The following is a 16431-nucleotide window of genomic DNA, read 5'->3' as shown; positions in this document are numbered from 1 at the left end:
AAATTTGGTCACCCGGATTTCAACTTTTCTTGTCTTTCACATCGATTAGTTTTAGGAGATACGTACAACCGTTAGGTGAACAAAACTAGAATACTCTGGAGCAACAGGTTGCAATAGTATAAAAGGTTGTAGGATCCTCTGCTATGCATTTGATACCAAGACAAAGATTTAGTGTAGCTTTCGTCTTCTTTGGTACAAGTTCGCCTAGTGATGTCCACTGTTTCGACTGGTCCTTGGTCTCCGGTGTGCACCTGGGGACCCACGATTGGTAGATCATGTGAAATGACGCAGAAACTCCTCGGAATTCAGTTGTACTTGATCGAGAATTTTTATCCCTCTCCGGAATACCCCCTGGATTCTGTGGAAATACCGTTAAAAACTACTGAGGCTACGTGAGGATGGTATATTTATCCGCGATTAATGGAATGAAAAAAATTAGATTTAGGCTCAGTTTTTGCACTTTTGGACTGCCCGGTAAAATGGCTATTATCGAGGAAACCAAGGCAAAGCGCTTTAAAAATGTTCAGAAATTAAAAACACTGTGGTTTAAAATCGTAAGCTTAACTTTAGCAAAAAAAAACTTTTTCTTTGGCTTTTCTGTTATAGCAAATTATTAGCAAAAAGAAAAATTCCTATCTCCTATCACCTTTGAATCCGCCCCTGTGTTTCTTATATGATGTACTTCATCTTTTTTCTATGCATTTGCGCACACACGAATGCATTGCAGCGCCATTAGCGCTCACCAACACAAAAGTCGCCCTATAGGCGCACAATATGTACGTATCCGAGTGTGTATACCGTCGCTGTCTTCAAGAATAGATCGACGTAAATGAATAACCAAACAGAATCAACACAAATACACAAGCAATTGAAATGCAACAACAAAATACAACAGCAAAACCAACAATAACAATGTGGTATTTTTTATTTTTCCTCACTTTCATACACACGATGCCAGACATGGCCGAAACGATCACTCTTGGTGGATGCTGTTGATCGTTGCGCTAAATGTGGTATTAGTTGAAACGAGCGCGGCGGCTGACGAACAACACGTTGGGGCACACATTCGTCGTATGCGTAGTCGAGTAAGAAAAAGTGGCAGAACGTGTCGCGTCGCTTCGCATCAGATCGCATCAATTATATTGATCGTAACGTGGTACATCGCATCGCAGAGCAACGCATCGAATCGAATCGAAACAGATCAGAGCTCAACATTGTCGTACGTACTAACAACATACTTACAAACATATATACTCATACAAAGATTGAACTTCAAATAATGAGTGCTTGAAAAAGAAAATAAACACTAAAGTGCGGTAAAAATAAAAAAAAGTTGTGGGTGTTAAAATTTGTTTTTGCATTTCGCCACCTTTTTCGCACGATTTTCAAACTTTGGAGGTGTTTGTTTATGTGTGTGTGCGTTTTTGTTCTTTTTTATGCATTTGACTTCATAGAAACTGTGTTTGAGCTTTGCTCGAACGTTGTGTGATGGTGAAGGGCTTTTAGCATTTGACATACGCGTTTAAATGCCAACGGTGACAATAACACGGATAATAGACATATTACATATTTGAAAGAAATATTTTACGTAGACTCCGCGCCGATAGTAGAACTGGTCTTTTTTTTGGCTGTATAACGCTTTGAACCACAAAAAAGACAATCAAACATTGTGGCATTGCTATGATAAGCGCACCTTAAGCTTATTGTTAAACATAAGCAACACCGATCAATAGTATGACCCTAGAGGTAAGCAATCAATAAGCGTGAGTTTGGCTATCAAGCTTGTTAGTACCTCTGTCTCTAACGAAAACCGAAATTAGTGCAAAATATTTGAATAAACAAAAAGTGAAGTGCAAGCTAAACTTCTTAACAGAAAAAAATATTACGAAAAGTGCTAATAAAATTTATTACTGCCAAGTGAAGTATATGAATAGGCAGTGGCAAGCCAAACTAACGCAACGAAGAAGCAGAAAGTGATTTTTTAAGCCCATATTTGTATATGTACTTAAGTACATACATACTTACATTAAGAAATTGAACGCAACTACAACAAAAATAACAATTTATACCGGTAAAAGCTACACAATTTTGCGCTTGGAATTCCCCGAAGCGGTTTAAAGAAAATTCCATAATTATTTAGTGACATAGGCAAGCGCAAAACTATTAACTGGCTTACATATGGATCCAGGTAAGAATAACAGAAATCGACCATATACATACATTAAAATTATATATATATATTATATATTTGAATTTATATGAAAGCATAAGACGATAGACGTAAAAGTGAGTTTTTTTTTAGCATCAAACCCATTACTAACATTGCAAATATGAGATTTTGTATATAAATAATTAGGTTGGTTGACTGGCTGAAAAGAAAGCTCCCACGATCACTTGACTGCAAGCGACAGCGCTTAAGCCATCAGAAGTGAGTCACAGCTAAGCAACTTAACGACTCACTGCATTTGATAAACTTTTATTTGATAATATTTCGGGCGAAAAAAATATTCTTATAAGCCGTCGGCATTTTAAGTTCGCTTAAAGCGTGACTACTTCGATGTTTCTATTTTTCTATAAAAGAATAAATACAACCGAAATTTTACTTCAATCTTATTCATATTCTTGAACAAAAAGCAGATTTGTATTTAAATATGTCTCAATATATAAACATAGTATATATTTATTATGTCTTCATTAGCTCACCAATTAGTATATCACCATGTTCAGCGCCAGACGAATTAAGTTTATATAAAATTAAACAAGTTTATAAATTATAGTGTTGTAGAGCTTCTTAGTGGTTTTAGATTGTTTTTATTGAAGTTTTGTTTACATGTCGTGTTCATATTTACACAATTTTTCCAATCTCCACTTAACGGCAAAAAAGTTTAGGTAAAAAGTTTAAGCAAAAAGTAAGCATAATGTCATACAAGCAAATCGAACAAAATTAATACTTTTTTGAAGAGTGATCCATTTCGAGGTTCCCTATTCTTCTGAAGAAAAAACACAGAAATTTAATGGCGAATGTTTGTTATCATTCGAAAGAACATTCTTTGGCATATATTTTTTGAATTATTTCTTTCAAATGTTAGCGGCGGCTGCGTCTCAGATGGTCCATCTGTTTTTCGATGACGATGATGTTTCAACCATTTCGACTGGTAACTGGCGAATGACACTCGTGATGTTTTGCTCCAAGGCCTGAATCGAAGCGGGATTGTCCGCATAGACTTTAGACTTTATATATCTCCACAGAAAAAAGTCTAACGGTGTGATATCACACGATCTTGGTGGCCAATCGACCAGCACAAAAAGTGAAATTATCTGCTCCCCGAAATGTTCACTCAATACATCCATTAATCGGTACGATGTGTTTGAAGTGGCGCCGTTTTGTTGAAACCAAATGTCGCCGAGCTCACGAACTTTATTTCAAACATCAAATGGTCGGTTATCATTGCACAATAACGGTCACCATTGACGGTTACCTTCTCACTAGCATCATTTTTGAAGAAATATGAACCGATGATTCCACCGGCTACAAACCACGCCAAACCGTTTATTTTTTTCTAGATGAAATAGCAGCTCTTGAATCTTTTCCGATTGCTTTTCGTCCCGACTGCGGCAATTTTGCTTGTTTACATACCCAATGAATCAGAAAGGGTCCTCATCGTCTCATCGTCGGATCTCTTGGAACTTTTCAAGAGCCCTTATAGCGAAGTCATGTCGTTTGTAAAAGTTTTTTTGACGAAAGTCTTTCCATGATGAAATGCCAAACAATACTGAACAAAAATAACATGACAGCTTGACAGAACTCACGCGTGATCTGTCAAAACAGACTAGAACACTATTGAAAAAAGTACCTCTACTTCGATCACCCGTTATAACTAAAATAATTCCAATAATTATACAAAAGGATCGCATCTTTATGGAAAGTGTAGCATTCTCTGATTATATGCTGCTGTGAGTTGTTGGACGCTGTTGGGATCACGGAAAAAATAAAAAAAATCTATCGTTTATTATAGTACTAAATAACAAGTTAATATACTGTCAAAGGTCTCAAGATATTGGTGTCAATGTGATGCAACCTCGGCTATTTTTGCCACAATGGAAAAAAGTGAAATTCGTATTTTGCAAAAGGTAATATTTTCTGACGAAAAAAAATCCATTGAAACAAAGCTATGACTTAACAAACTTTACGGCAAATCTGTCTAGGTACATACTATGGTCAAGTACTCGAAGGGCTATATCAAATACGAGTTTTTACAAATGAAACTTTGAACATCAGTCAAAAAGGCAAACAACCAAATGGCAACCTCTCACTGATCACAAGCATTAAAGACAAGTATTCTCGTCGATTTATGACAATGGATGAAAAAAGAGTACACCACTAAATTTCTGAAACTAACGTCATCAAAATTTTTTTCCAAAAGCCGTTGCGTTCTGGTGGGCAATAGTATACATCGAGCTCACTTGGACATGCCACGAAAAAGCTTTTCAACAGACCTACGTACGTATGTATACGTAGCTCGGAGTTGATTTATTACATGTAAGTACGCTTACTCATCAGATAGCATCGAGGCACACGCCACAAATTGAAGGAGAAGCTGTGGCAATCAGGTATCAAAGGCGCCATATTATAGGTATATCTATATATATGAAGAAATTGCTGAAAGTACGGCCGGCGTACTTACTTTATTTATTTTTTCTTTTTTATAACTTAAATTATTTTATTTGAATTATTAATTCATAATTTCAGAAAAAATAAAATAGTCGTTAACTTATTTTGCGGTTTCTTGACATGTGCCAAATTAGCAAAACATCAAGAAAACTACAAATTGATTAACATAAGAGCTAATATACATATTTTATTTATATATGTGTGCACATTTACCGAAAAGTCTCTACCTATTTATAGACATAACTACTACAAACCAAAGTATAGCGTAAAGTGCGTGGCGGTGAGTCGCTCTCAAAATCGAACACATTTGTTAAATGAAAATTAATAAGTAAATAAACATTCAACAAAAATGTTGTCAAATAAATCCGTAAATTTTAGACCACCAAATCAGTAGCATATAAACATACATATGTACGTATGTAACTACCAAAGGGTCGGCGCAACAGCCTTTACAGTAAACAAACGATGATAGAGTCAAGAGAAGAGCTAAAGTAGCAAGACGTCTCCAAAATCAATGAAACTACTCGCACCAAACACACATACATACATACACAAATTTACGATTCAGCAAGTCAAACAAACATCAAACATTACAACGATCATTAGTTAAATTAGGAAGTCAGTCAACGATCAGTAAGCCATCGGACGTCTGCCTCACAACTAGACCAACAACACTAATGGTACCACCAGACACCACTCTTGACCCGTATTGTGTACCGTGTGTATGTATGTGTTTACATATCGAAGTGTTGTTGTTGTTAGTGACCAACGACCACAGTCAATGGTGGCAAACAGCTACCGACTGGCGGGCGATCATGCGCAACTACAAACGACACGTTGCATCGAAAACCGTCGGCAAACATATAGTATAGCATAAGTCATATAAGAGCATAGCACGTTTGGAAAGGTACAGCGAACATATGTATGACTCCAATAAAAGATATTATGCCTATATACCGTCGACTATGTTTACTTTGTACTTGGCAATCTAGCAACACGGTAGCTCTCTAGCCGTGAATGATGGAATGATCAACACCGGCGAGTGTAACCCTATGCCTTTACGCATATGTTTGTGTGCGCAGGTATGGTTTGGGGAGCTATTGATGTGCCCGAACACAGGTTGAAATCTCGATTTAGCAGCGGGAGGCTTTGAAGAATTGAGATTTCAGCGCTAAAGTGTTTATATTGTTTGTCGTGCGTTCCTCAAGTTGTTGGTAAAACACTTCAAGTGGTAGCTCATTTTCTCTCTTTAAGTTACATACATGTGCAGACACAAAGCACTGTACTTACCGACATCTATAGAAAAAAAGTATTTTATAAGTGTCGAAATCTTATAGTACAAGAGCTAATTAAAATCATGAAGTTATATGGTTAATAGCTTAGAAGGAAGTTCTAAATATTGACTTCAGATTACCTCAGCTGATGAAGAGAAACATACATACTTACATATTACCAGATTTCGGTAGAGAGATGATGAGTTTAAAGCTTCCATTTGGTTCGTCCTAGCGTCAAAAGTTATGTACATATATAAGGTATGTTTTTTATAGGATTTACAGCAACTAATTGTTAGGTACTCTTAAGAGGTATCACATAAAATATTCATCTAACTGAATTCTAAAAGTATACTCATCCTTCTTATATCAAAATTACAATAAGTTAACTTCGTTTAGGAAAACAGCAAAAAAGTTCTACTAGCAAAATACATACACAAATCGGAAACTATTAACTTATCAAAGAAACGAGCTGTAAAAAATAGAATTGAAACGTTTAGGAGCTCTGCTCTCTTCGTGGGCTCTAGTGCTGGGTGGCTAGTTTCACGGGAGTTTGACCAGCGCTGAGCTACCAAGATAATTTTGGCCCAAAATGACTCGAAAAGGTGTAGTGGGTTCTTCGTCCTCAGTAAAGCTAGTTTTTCCTTAGTTGTAAGTGTTATAACCGGTGGCCCGGTGGACGACAGTTGTCGAAGCTTTTTGGAAGAAGACGAGTTAAAAACATTTCAGCACTTCCTTTTTGATTGTTCAGCCTTTGAAAGATCAAATCTTAATAGCCTGAATGCTCATACTTTCAGATAACCTGCTGAGCTGAATTGGTTTAAAAGCGCTTTCTTGACTCTATCGGATTGTAGGAGTTTTACTTTGTGATTTCACCATATATAATGGTCCAACTATGATCGCCACCTTTAGTAAAAGCCATAACCTAACACAACACAAGTTATAAAATGAACTGAAAACATACAAATCATTTATTTTTCCTTGGCATCCAACTACTCATGCTCATTGAAGAAATCGATAGTGATAGAATGATTAACTCTTAAGTCTATCAACAAAATCACACGTGTTTTATTTACATATGAATCTGTGCATACTCGAAATCATATTTCCATTTGACGCCGAAACTGTGGCCGCCACTGGCAATTCGTCGTCACATTTCCGAGACGCCACCTAATTGGCTTGCTCAGACCAACTTGATACCACAACTACGATAATATTTTAAACTTCCTTTCTTGAAACATTGAGCGTCGCGACAAATATCAAGCACAGCTTGTTATACGACTTTTATTGAATGCAATTGCATTAAATATATTTTCTGCATACAAATATATGTATAAATTGTACATATGGGTACGTAAGAACATATTATTTTCAGATTTAACTTTTGAGACCTTTCACGTCTCCGTAATCAACTCCACCGTACTACAAACTTACATACATATTCATATGTGCGTACATACCTATGTATGTATACATGTCGGTGTCGCTATGCGTTCATGGCGATCGTTGACAAGTCTGGTGAGCTTAGAGTCGGGACTTGCAAGTACCGCTGGTACCGTACAGCTGTGCCGGTTGGCATCCATGTTTGCAAGTATGCTTTTCCATTAAGGCGTGTACACAATGACGAGACTATACAAGTGTTTACCTAGTCTTGTTGTTGCGGTTGACTCTCCTGCAAGTTTTGTATATGTATATGTGTGTGTGCAGCTACTGGTATTCCTGCAGCCAAGTTAATAATGAATATAAACTGCATATATATATACACATTATACATATGTATGTGTGTGTTTATGGTTGTGTCGTCGAATGCTTAATTTTTGTGTTGATCCCTTTACGCATTTGTTTTATTGCTCATTTACGATCTCAGCATTTCTTTGCTTAGGACCAAAGTGTGATTAGCTACCGAAGTAGAGATATTGACTGCCGTTGCTGGCTGTTAGTCACGCACTTCTGAAAGCATTCATATAGTATACATGTATGAACAAGTGCATGTGTACATACCATCCACTTTAATCCTCCGGAACTTGGGTGACCGATTCTGCAACAGACCGAGCAAAGCAATGACTTGTCGACGCAAGGGAGTCGCATTACTGCCGTTGTAAAGCACATAACGAACTGAGCATTACGCTATTAGTATGTCCATAAAAATGTTTATACGTACACAGACTTACATACATTTGTCCATTTGCATCACATACAAGTGTAGAGATTTAAAAAAAATATGAAAAGAGTTGTAAGGTGAAAAAGTAAATTAATATAAATATGTATATGTGTACATATATATTTACTTCAAGTGAAGCGATATGAAGCATATTTAACAATTTTCATAGTTCATTTTTATAAAATTTGTGTGTCAACTTAATTTGGTAAAAAAAAACTTGTACTCATACCTTAGTATAGTGACTAAATGTGGGCAAAATATATTGATATCTACGCCCATTTAACGGTGCTTTTCAAAATTATTAGAAATAATCTCTATTTATCACTTAATATCAAATTTACTATGATTGCAAATATATGTATGCGCATTAGGGTGTTTTTTTATTGAACTATTAATTTTTTTCAGTCCCGTCGCAAAAATTTCCTTGGAAATACCCTAAAAAAAATTCCCTGAAAATTTTAGCTCTTAATATTAACATTAAGAACTGAACCAAGGAGGTATTTTATGGCATCGCTTTGACTTTAGACGCATATTTCTCAGAATTGTTCGCTCTACACAAGTGCCTAGTGCAATAAAGTCGTAACTCACACCAGTGAAGTAGAACGGAGCTCTAAACCCGTTTTTTCCAATAATTTCACATTTTTTTGTATATATCTCGTAAATGACAGGCGCTATAGAAAAACTGTACATGACAAATTTATAGTAAATTTTATTTGCTATAAAAAAGATCCAAGGTCAAAATCGCTATCGTTTATACTTCTCGAAATATTCGGCTTTTTAAGTAAGGCTTTATAGAATTTTTATAGATGGTATGTATTAAAAAATCTATGAAAATTGCATACAGCCTTTAGAAGTAAAATCCTCTCTCGACGAACAAAAACCAAACTCTATAAGTCCCGTCTGCTATATGGTGCACGGGAATGGACGACGACAACATCTGATGAGTCGACGTTACGATTTTTCCAAAGGAAGGTTCTGCGAAAGATTTATGGTGCTTTGCGCATTGGTCACAGCGAATATGGCATTCAATGGAACGATGAGCGGTATGAGATATACGACGACATTGACATACAAGGCGCGTTCCAAAGTAAACAGGACTTAAAAAAAACAGAACAAATGGTTTTTTCGGCAAAATCAATTTATTTTATTCAAAATAGTCTCCTTCTGCTTCAATACAGCTTTTGCACGGTCCAAAAGCATGTCGAACGAGTGTTTTAGCTCGTTGGCCGGTATGGCCGCCAGTATGCCGGTGCAAGCCTTTTGAATGACCTCTACGTCTGCATAACGCTTTTCTTTCATGGGCAAATGCATTTTTCCGAAAAGGAAGAAGTCGCACGGTGCCATATCAGGTGAATACGGGGAGTGGTTAATGGTTAAAATGTGATTTTTGGTCAAATAATCGTCCTTCGAATGTTGGATTCTGAGCAATTTTTGGTCGTCAGTCAATTTGTGCGGAACAAACCGTGCACACACCTTTCGTAAGCTCAAATGTTCGGTCAAAATGCGATAAATCGATGTTTTGGAGATGTTCAATTCCATTTCCATGAATGATCAATGTTCGAAGTTCATTTTCGCACCGATAACACAAACATACTGACACTTAAAACGCAATAGCTTCACTTCCAATCAAAGAAATGTCATAAAACTCTCACTAGACAATTAATAAAGATAGCAGATTATAACGCACCAGTCGTCATATAGATTCCGCCACCAAGGGGCGCTAGATTCAAAATCCTGTTTACTTTGGAATACACCTTGTAGTTCAGCGAATTAAAAGACAGCGGCTACGCTGGTTAGGTCGTGTCCTCCGTATAGACGAAAACACTCTAGCTCTGAAAGTATTCGACGCAGTACCCACCGGAAAGGAATAGGAAGACCTTCACGCCGTAGACCAGGTGGAGAAGGACCTGGCTTCGCTTGGAATGTCCAATCGCGCAACATTGCAAGAAGAAAAAACGACTGGCGCGTTGTTCTTAACTCGGCTATAACCGCGTAAGCGGTGTCTACTCCAGTAAAGAAGAAGAAGGTATTAATGACGTTGTTCTTTAGCATAATATCATATGATGTCTAGGATGAACGAAACGGGTGCATACTTTCCTCCAGTACTGCGTTGAGGGATTTAAAGCCCTCAACATAATTCTATCCTTATATGTTTTAGTAAAATTGAGAGGATATGATTTTGTAAGCATAATCTGTATGAGTATCAAAGCAGAATGCAATAAGTACATGTCTTTCTTAGTTCACATAGAGAGTTTGCCGACACTTCATGAATCGGATATCATACGTGCTGATCCGTAATACAGTTTCTACATATTGACTACATAATTGTCAAGCATTACTCATGCTTCACAGTCCATTCGAGCTCTAATTGTAATTAGTGATGCAAGTTTGACACAGGAAGGGAATCTATGAAGCTGTTGATTGACGTTGAGTCTTGTCAAGGCACTGCTTGTAGAGCACCGTCCCGAAGTACGCCAAAGCAAGGTGTTAAATAACCGGCAGCGTACTCTATGATATTTGTTTGAGTTCTCCTTATATAGTACACCTTAAAATAGAATAAATAGGCTTTGTTGAGTAATTTTTGTTGAGAAAAAACCAAGGAACTCATTGTCCGTACAGTAATTTTTTTTTACACAAGCAACTTATTGGTATACGTCTTACTAGTCCTTTACCTTAATCGGTTATATAATATGTGTAGGGCGACTTTAGTGTCTACATATGTTAACTAAACAATTCTTCATTCTATAAGGCCAGACAAATGTCAATGACTGTGACCAATGACCTTAGTCATTAGCTTCTGTGTTAACTGGAGTTCCGCCGTAGACACTAAAGCGTTTTGAAACATAAGAACTGGACAAAAGTAAGGAAAAAACATTCTGCTCCCAAGTCCACCTTTTTTTTTAGAGAGATGAGGATCCGTCTATAGAGCGGCGATACTACCATTAAATTAATTTCAAAGGGTGCCTGTTTTCACAAGAAACAGCTACTTTATCATCACACTCTTTCAGGTGCGTGGTGCAGAGGAGGCCCAGCACTCTGCTCGTATGGAAATGGAAACGCATTGAATCTATGTTGTCATCTTGCGTTCTAGCACTGGACCTATAGACCTCGCATGTGCTTAGCAAGCTTCCTTACGATTGCGAGATTTTTTTGCTATAGAGTCGAAAGCAGGAGATATTCTGAACTATTTGTGAAAATCATCTTACCGCAATTGTAAGTGTTCTTTTTGGACAATGTACAATAGGCATTCATAAAATGAAGTGGAAAAATCGTGGGACTTTTTCCTCCATTCTTCAGCCTTTGCATACCCGAGCTTGAAACATCTTGGCAATCTTTCCTTCGGGGAATCAAGGAATATATGTAGGGGAAACTGGCATTAACCGGCTCAACATATTTGTGATCGTCTTCAATCGCTTTGTCTATTTATGAGGGTTTTTATGAGCAATTTTATAGGCGTTCAAGGTACCACAACCTACCGGCTTTATAATCTGTCCAAGTGAGATTTCTACCACCATCTACATATGTATATATCCAACATATTATTGAAGTTTAGTTGTCTGACATTTAGGAACTATCTTGTTAGGAAAATGAATTTGGAGGTATTTACCCTCGCGGCAAATAGACCTTTAGTCTGAAGTTGTATAACTCCTAAAAACTATTAAAACATCAGACCCAGTCCATTCATATTCTTCTCAAACGATATTCAACGATGTCACAAGAAGCTAAATATGCTTACATTCAACTAAAACTAAATTTTATGAATGTGTTTATCCACGAAGGAAAAATTTCGAAATAAATGCACATTTAAGTCCAATGCAATTATAATTTGTTTTAAAACCTGATATCTGCTACCACACAAAATCTCCACACATACGAAGTCATGTTCGTATGCCACTTGATGACACTCTAGAAGTCTAGAAAAGTGTAAGAGCTACTTACAGCTACATCCGCATCAATTTTCGTGCAACACCAGGCAGCACCAACTCCTGTGTGACCACATCATGTCAAACCACAGACGGACAGACAAACAAGCGAAGGAATTCCCCATGGGATATGCGACGCAGACATTAACTATGACAAGTGCAAGCGAACTCTGGGCTGGTGGGATCGTCAGTCGCACATACAAACAACAACACAACTTGAATATAGTACTAGTATATAATTCTGTGTATTTGTATGTTTGCATTTTAATGTACTCAAGTTTGTTGCAACAAGCGCATTAACAAAAATTTAACGAGATTCTAATAGGCGTACATTTGTATAAAAATCATACTAAGCCATGGCACGCGTTCCAGCTACTAAGTATGATCACATGATCACTTAGTACACGCACTATTGGCGACGTCGGTAATTTATGGGAAAGCATACGTCAATTGGAAACCGCTGGCATCTGGTGGAGATCGCAGCAGTAGTGATTTAGGATTAGTGATCAATATTTGAACTTTGACTATCAAACAGAGGGTTGAAGTTCAATCGTTGCTTAGGGAACGGGGGACCGGAACTACCAGTAAGGTTGTGGGGCTAGCCGAGAATCAATCGCTGGCGCACTTGTTCATCTGTCGCACACATGTCTAGAGCGCCTAATCGTTTCGATACACTAAAACATCTACAAACTTATGTATTGTAGAATATATGTATGTATGTATGTATATGCGCCTCTGCATCGGGAGACTTATAGGCGAATACATCTGTGTACTCGTATGCTCAATTCAAACGAACATGTCAACAATTTATGTTTCGCTGTCAACATTATTGTTCAACTATATGCTAAATCTTCTAATTCTTTGTGCCTCAATGTTTTTATTGTTATTGTGCTTGTTGTTATGATAAATAATAGTCTTCGTTGAACGATCGTCTTGGCGTTCCGCTGCATTGAACGCAATTGGTCGAATTTCTTTGAAAATTCTATTGTGCAGACGCATTGCGGTCTCGTTCGGCATTCGGCGTTATTTCGCTCTAAGTTAGCTGCTTCTATGTGTAGGCTTCGTTTGTTCTAGGGGCGTGCATAGTGTGTGTCGCACATAGCGCTTGTTGCCCTTAGTGGGTGCTTCAGATTCTTGAGATGTTTAATTGATGTTACCGCAAAATATTTCGAATCGCCCCGTTTTCAGGGACATTACTGGTATATGGACACAGAGGGGTGTTAGTAGTACACATCACTCTTGGTGTCGGGATCTCAGTGTTTGTGTGTAAATAAATTATTTTTGTTGTTGTTGATGGTTGTGTTGGCTGGTGGTTGCGGTAATTTATGAAGTCATTAATTTCTGTTGACAGACAAAGATGCTGACGTTGAAGGAATCTATTCATTATAAATATTTAGAGTAAATTGTATTATAATTTACTAGATTTGTTAAACACTGTATAAAAAGCTTGATGTTAAATTGAAATATTAAATTGTTTTTTTTATAATTAAATTATAAATAGGTAATATAATTTGACGGACTCAAGCAATATAATTATGTTTAATTGGTAGTAACACCTTTGTTAAATGCTTGGCTGAGCTTTTACTTATTTTTTGATGTGTGCGTTGATGTTTTGTGACAAATGAAGGAACGTAAACGGTTTAATCTGACACCGAATGGCTGATAGATCTTTTAAGAAATATTTCAGACAGAAAAACCTCTTGATATTAGTCCAATATTGTTTCTGTGTGGTGGTTGTGTCGCTTTTTTGCTGCTGTTGTTGTCATAAGAATTTCTACACATCAACTTAGATGAAAACAATAAAAAACGCTAACTTCGGCTTTAACGAAGCTACAATATTGGGTAGTCAAAAAAATATTTTCATATTTTGTCAACAGATGTACGTATTTGTTTATTTATTTATTATTATAAATATAAAAAAAATAAGTTGAAGTTTGATTAGAAATACGAAAAGACTTTTTCGACTACCAATATCTTGTACATGGTAAGCAACTATATATAGTATATGTATAACTAAATCTGAAAGCGTGCACACCAACAATTTGCATCCAACGGGAAATGAAGGAAGTCGAATTAAGCCTACTGAGAAGAAAAATAATAATTTTAATGATCTTGATTTTAATCTGTCAGTTTGTGTGGCAGATATATTTTATATTGGTTCTTGGATAATAATCTATGGCATTTCGGCAAAATAATGTGTTAAGGAAAAAACTTTATTGTAATCGATATAGCCGATTCCGACAAATGATCAGCTGCTTGGGGAAAAAAAATTGTGAAAAGTTGCATACCGATATCTCAAAACGGACATGCTGAGATGGCTAAATCGACTTAGTTTGTAGTAGAAACTTAATCCATTATATTACCTATAGCGAAACTATTCAAGGCTCAAGTAACATTTGAACGACAGTCCTTAAGTTGTAAGTAATGTCATTCCTCGAGCAACATCTTGTAAACTTGCTGATCCGTGCTGACATTGAGTCCAACCCGGCCCCTTAGGAAATGTTTTACAGCGTAAACACAAAAAACATAAAAGAGGAGATCAACCATACATCATAACTTTCGGTCTTCTTCTCCTCGTAGCTTCAACCTCGGTTCAAAAATCACCCGTTATATAAGAATAATATCAAATTACGCATTCGTAGTTTCGCCGAAGGTTAAGAGCATTAAATATACATATTATGTAAGTTGTCGCTTTTGCTCTTTATTCAATGTTTTATAAAAAGTGGTACAGGTATCGGATTTAGTTCAAATACGCGCCGTTTCGTTCGATAAACTGTTTCGATCTAGACGGCAACTTCCTAATACCATCCTCGTAGAAGCCCCCATTCTTATTTGCGGAGAACTCGGACAGCCACTTTTAACAAGCAACTTCTGAGTTAAACTTTACACCAACAAGGGCGTTCACCATGGACAGGAAGGTAATCACTTGGCGTTATGTCCAGGCTATATGGTTGATGCGATAAAACCTCCCATCCGAGCTTCCGAAGCTTCTGACGAATCATCAACGAAGTGTGTGGTCTGGCGTTGTCCTGGTGGAACACTACACCCTTCCTGTTGGCCAGTTCTGGACACTTCTGGTCGATCACCTGCTTCAAGCGGTCTAGTTGTTTGCAGTAGATGGTAGAATTAAGCGTCTGGCCAAATGAGAACAGCTCATAGTGGATGATTCCCTTCCAATCCCACCAAACACACAGCAAAACCTTCCTGGCCGTCAATCACGGCTTGGCCACTGTTTGGGACGATTCACTGGCCTTCGACCACGACAGTTTTTGCTTGCCATTGTCGTATGTGATCCACTTTTCGTCGCCAGTTACCATCCGCTGCAAAAATGGGTCGAATTCGTTCTGTTTCAGCAACACATTGCAGGCGTTGATTAGGTCTAGAAGGTTTTTTGCGTCAAATCATGCGGTACCCAGAATCAAGCTCTTTAGTGTATCCAGCCTTCTGCAGATGGTTTGGTGACTAACTCCCATCTTCTGGGCGACGTCACGAGATGCCACATGCCGGTCTAACATGATGTTTTCCATGATTTGATCGGTATTCGTAGTCACAGGTCTTCCGCCGGCTGGCTTATCCATGGTGTCGTTTTCACCCGCTCTGAATCGTTGAAAGCATTCCTCCTCAGTTCGAAGTGATAAAGGACTGTCCCCCAAAATACCATTAATCACACGGATCCTTTCTCTAGCGGATTTGCCTTTAACGAAGAAAATCCTTAAAATACAAAGACAAAATGGCGGAAAGGAGATCTTTGACAACCTAATATATGGAAAAAGTTCTAATAGAAATTAAGCTTCGAATCATTTAACATTCTTATATTACTTATTGAATCTTGAATGCTAACAACAAAAATCTGTAAAACATATGTTTGTATATACAATAATAGAGGTTGTTTTTTAACTCAGTATCGGTTGCCGTCTCAGTTCAATATTTCCAATTTATTTATAAATTTGTTATCATGACCCGTAGAACATTATCGGTACCCTGAAATCTTAAGCATTGTTCAAAAGTAAATGAACTTTTAAATACTCTTACCAGCATGAGACATATAAACATACACATGTATATACATGCACGAACGAACGACAGATTGGATGAAGAAAAATAAGCGATGCAATAATGTGCGAAATATTAGCACAAAAAGTAATAACGTCATTGATAAAGTGTGCATCATATTTTCAAAATCGTTTCAATAGAAGGTATACAGCAAGTAGATCGAAATAAAAGTCAGATTAATGATACATTTTCTTTAAAATTTTATTGAAAAAGAAAAATGATTTTTCAAAATACGAAATTCATTTTTTACCATTGTAAACAAAAATAGCAGAGGTAGCATCAGCTTTAGACCTTTAACATCAGAAAGCTTGGTTAAAATGTCAAGAAACATTTTAGTTAAGGTCAATGCCC

The 16431-nt window shown here is 37.1% G+C and overlaps 1 protein-coding gene across 1 annotated transcript in view; it reads left to right on the top strand.

The window, feature by feature from the left end:
- The first annotated feature begins 954 nt into the window (after window positions 1–954).
- Window positions 955–16431, top strand: part of LOC105231064 (paired box pox-meso protein) — a 42135-nt gene continuing 26658 nt past the window's right edge. Inside the window, exon 1 of the mRNA XM_011212158.4 lies at window positions 955–2188. Coding sequence (XP_011210460.2) covers window positions 2179–2188 — 10 coding nt within the window. The 5' untranslated portion in view covers window positions 955–2178. The remainder of the gene's footprint in view (window positions 2189–16431) is intronic.

This window comes from Bactrocera dorsalis, chromosome 2, assembly GCF_023373825.1.
Source record: "Bactrocera dorsalis isolate Fly_Bdor chromosome 2, ASM2337382v1, whole genome shotgun sequence".
Lineage (NCBI taxonomy): Eukaryota > Metazoa > Arthropoda > Insecta > Diptera > Tephritidae > Bactrocera > Bactrocera dorsalis.
This window is presented reverse-complemented; position numbering and strand designations above follow the sequence as displayed.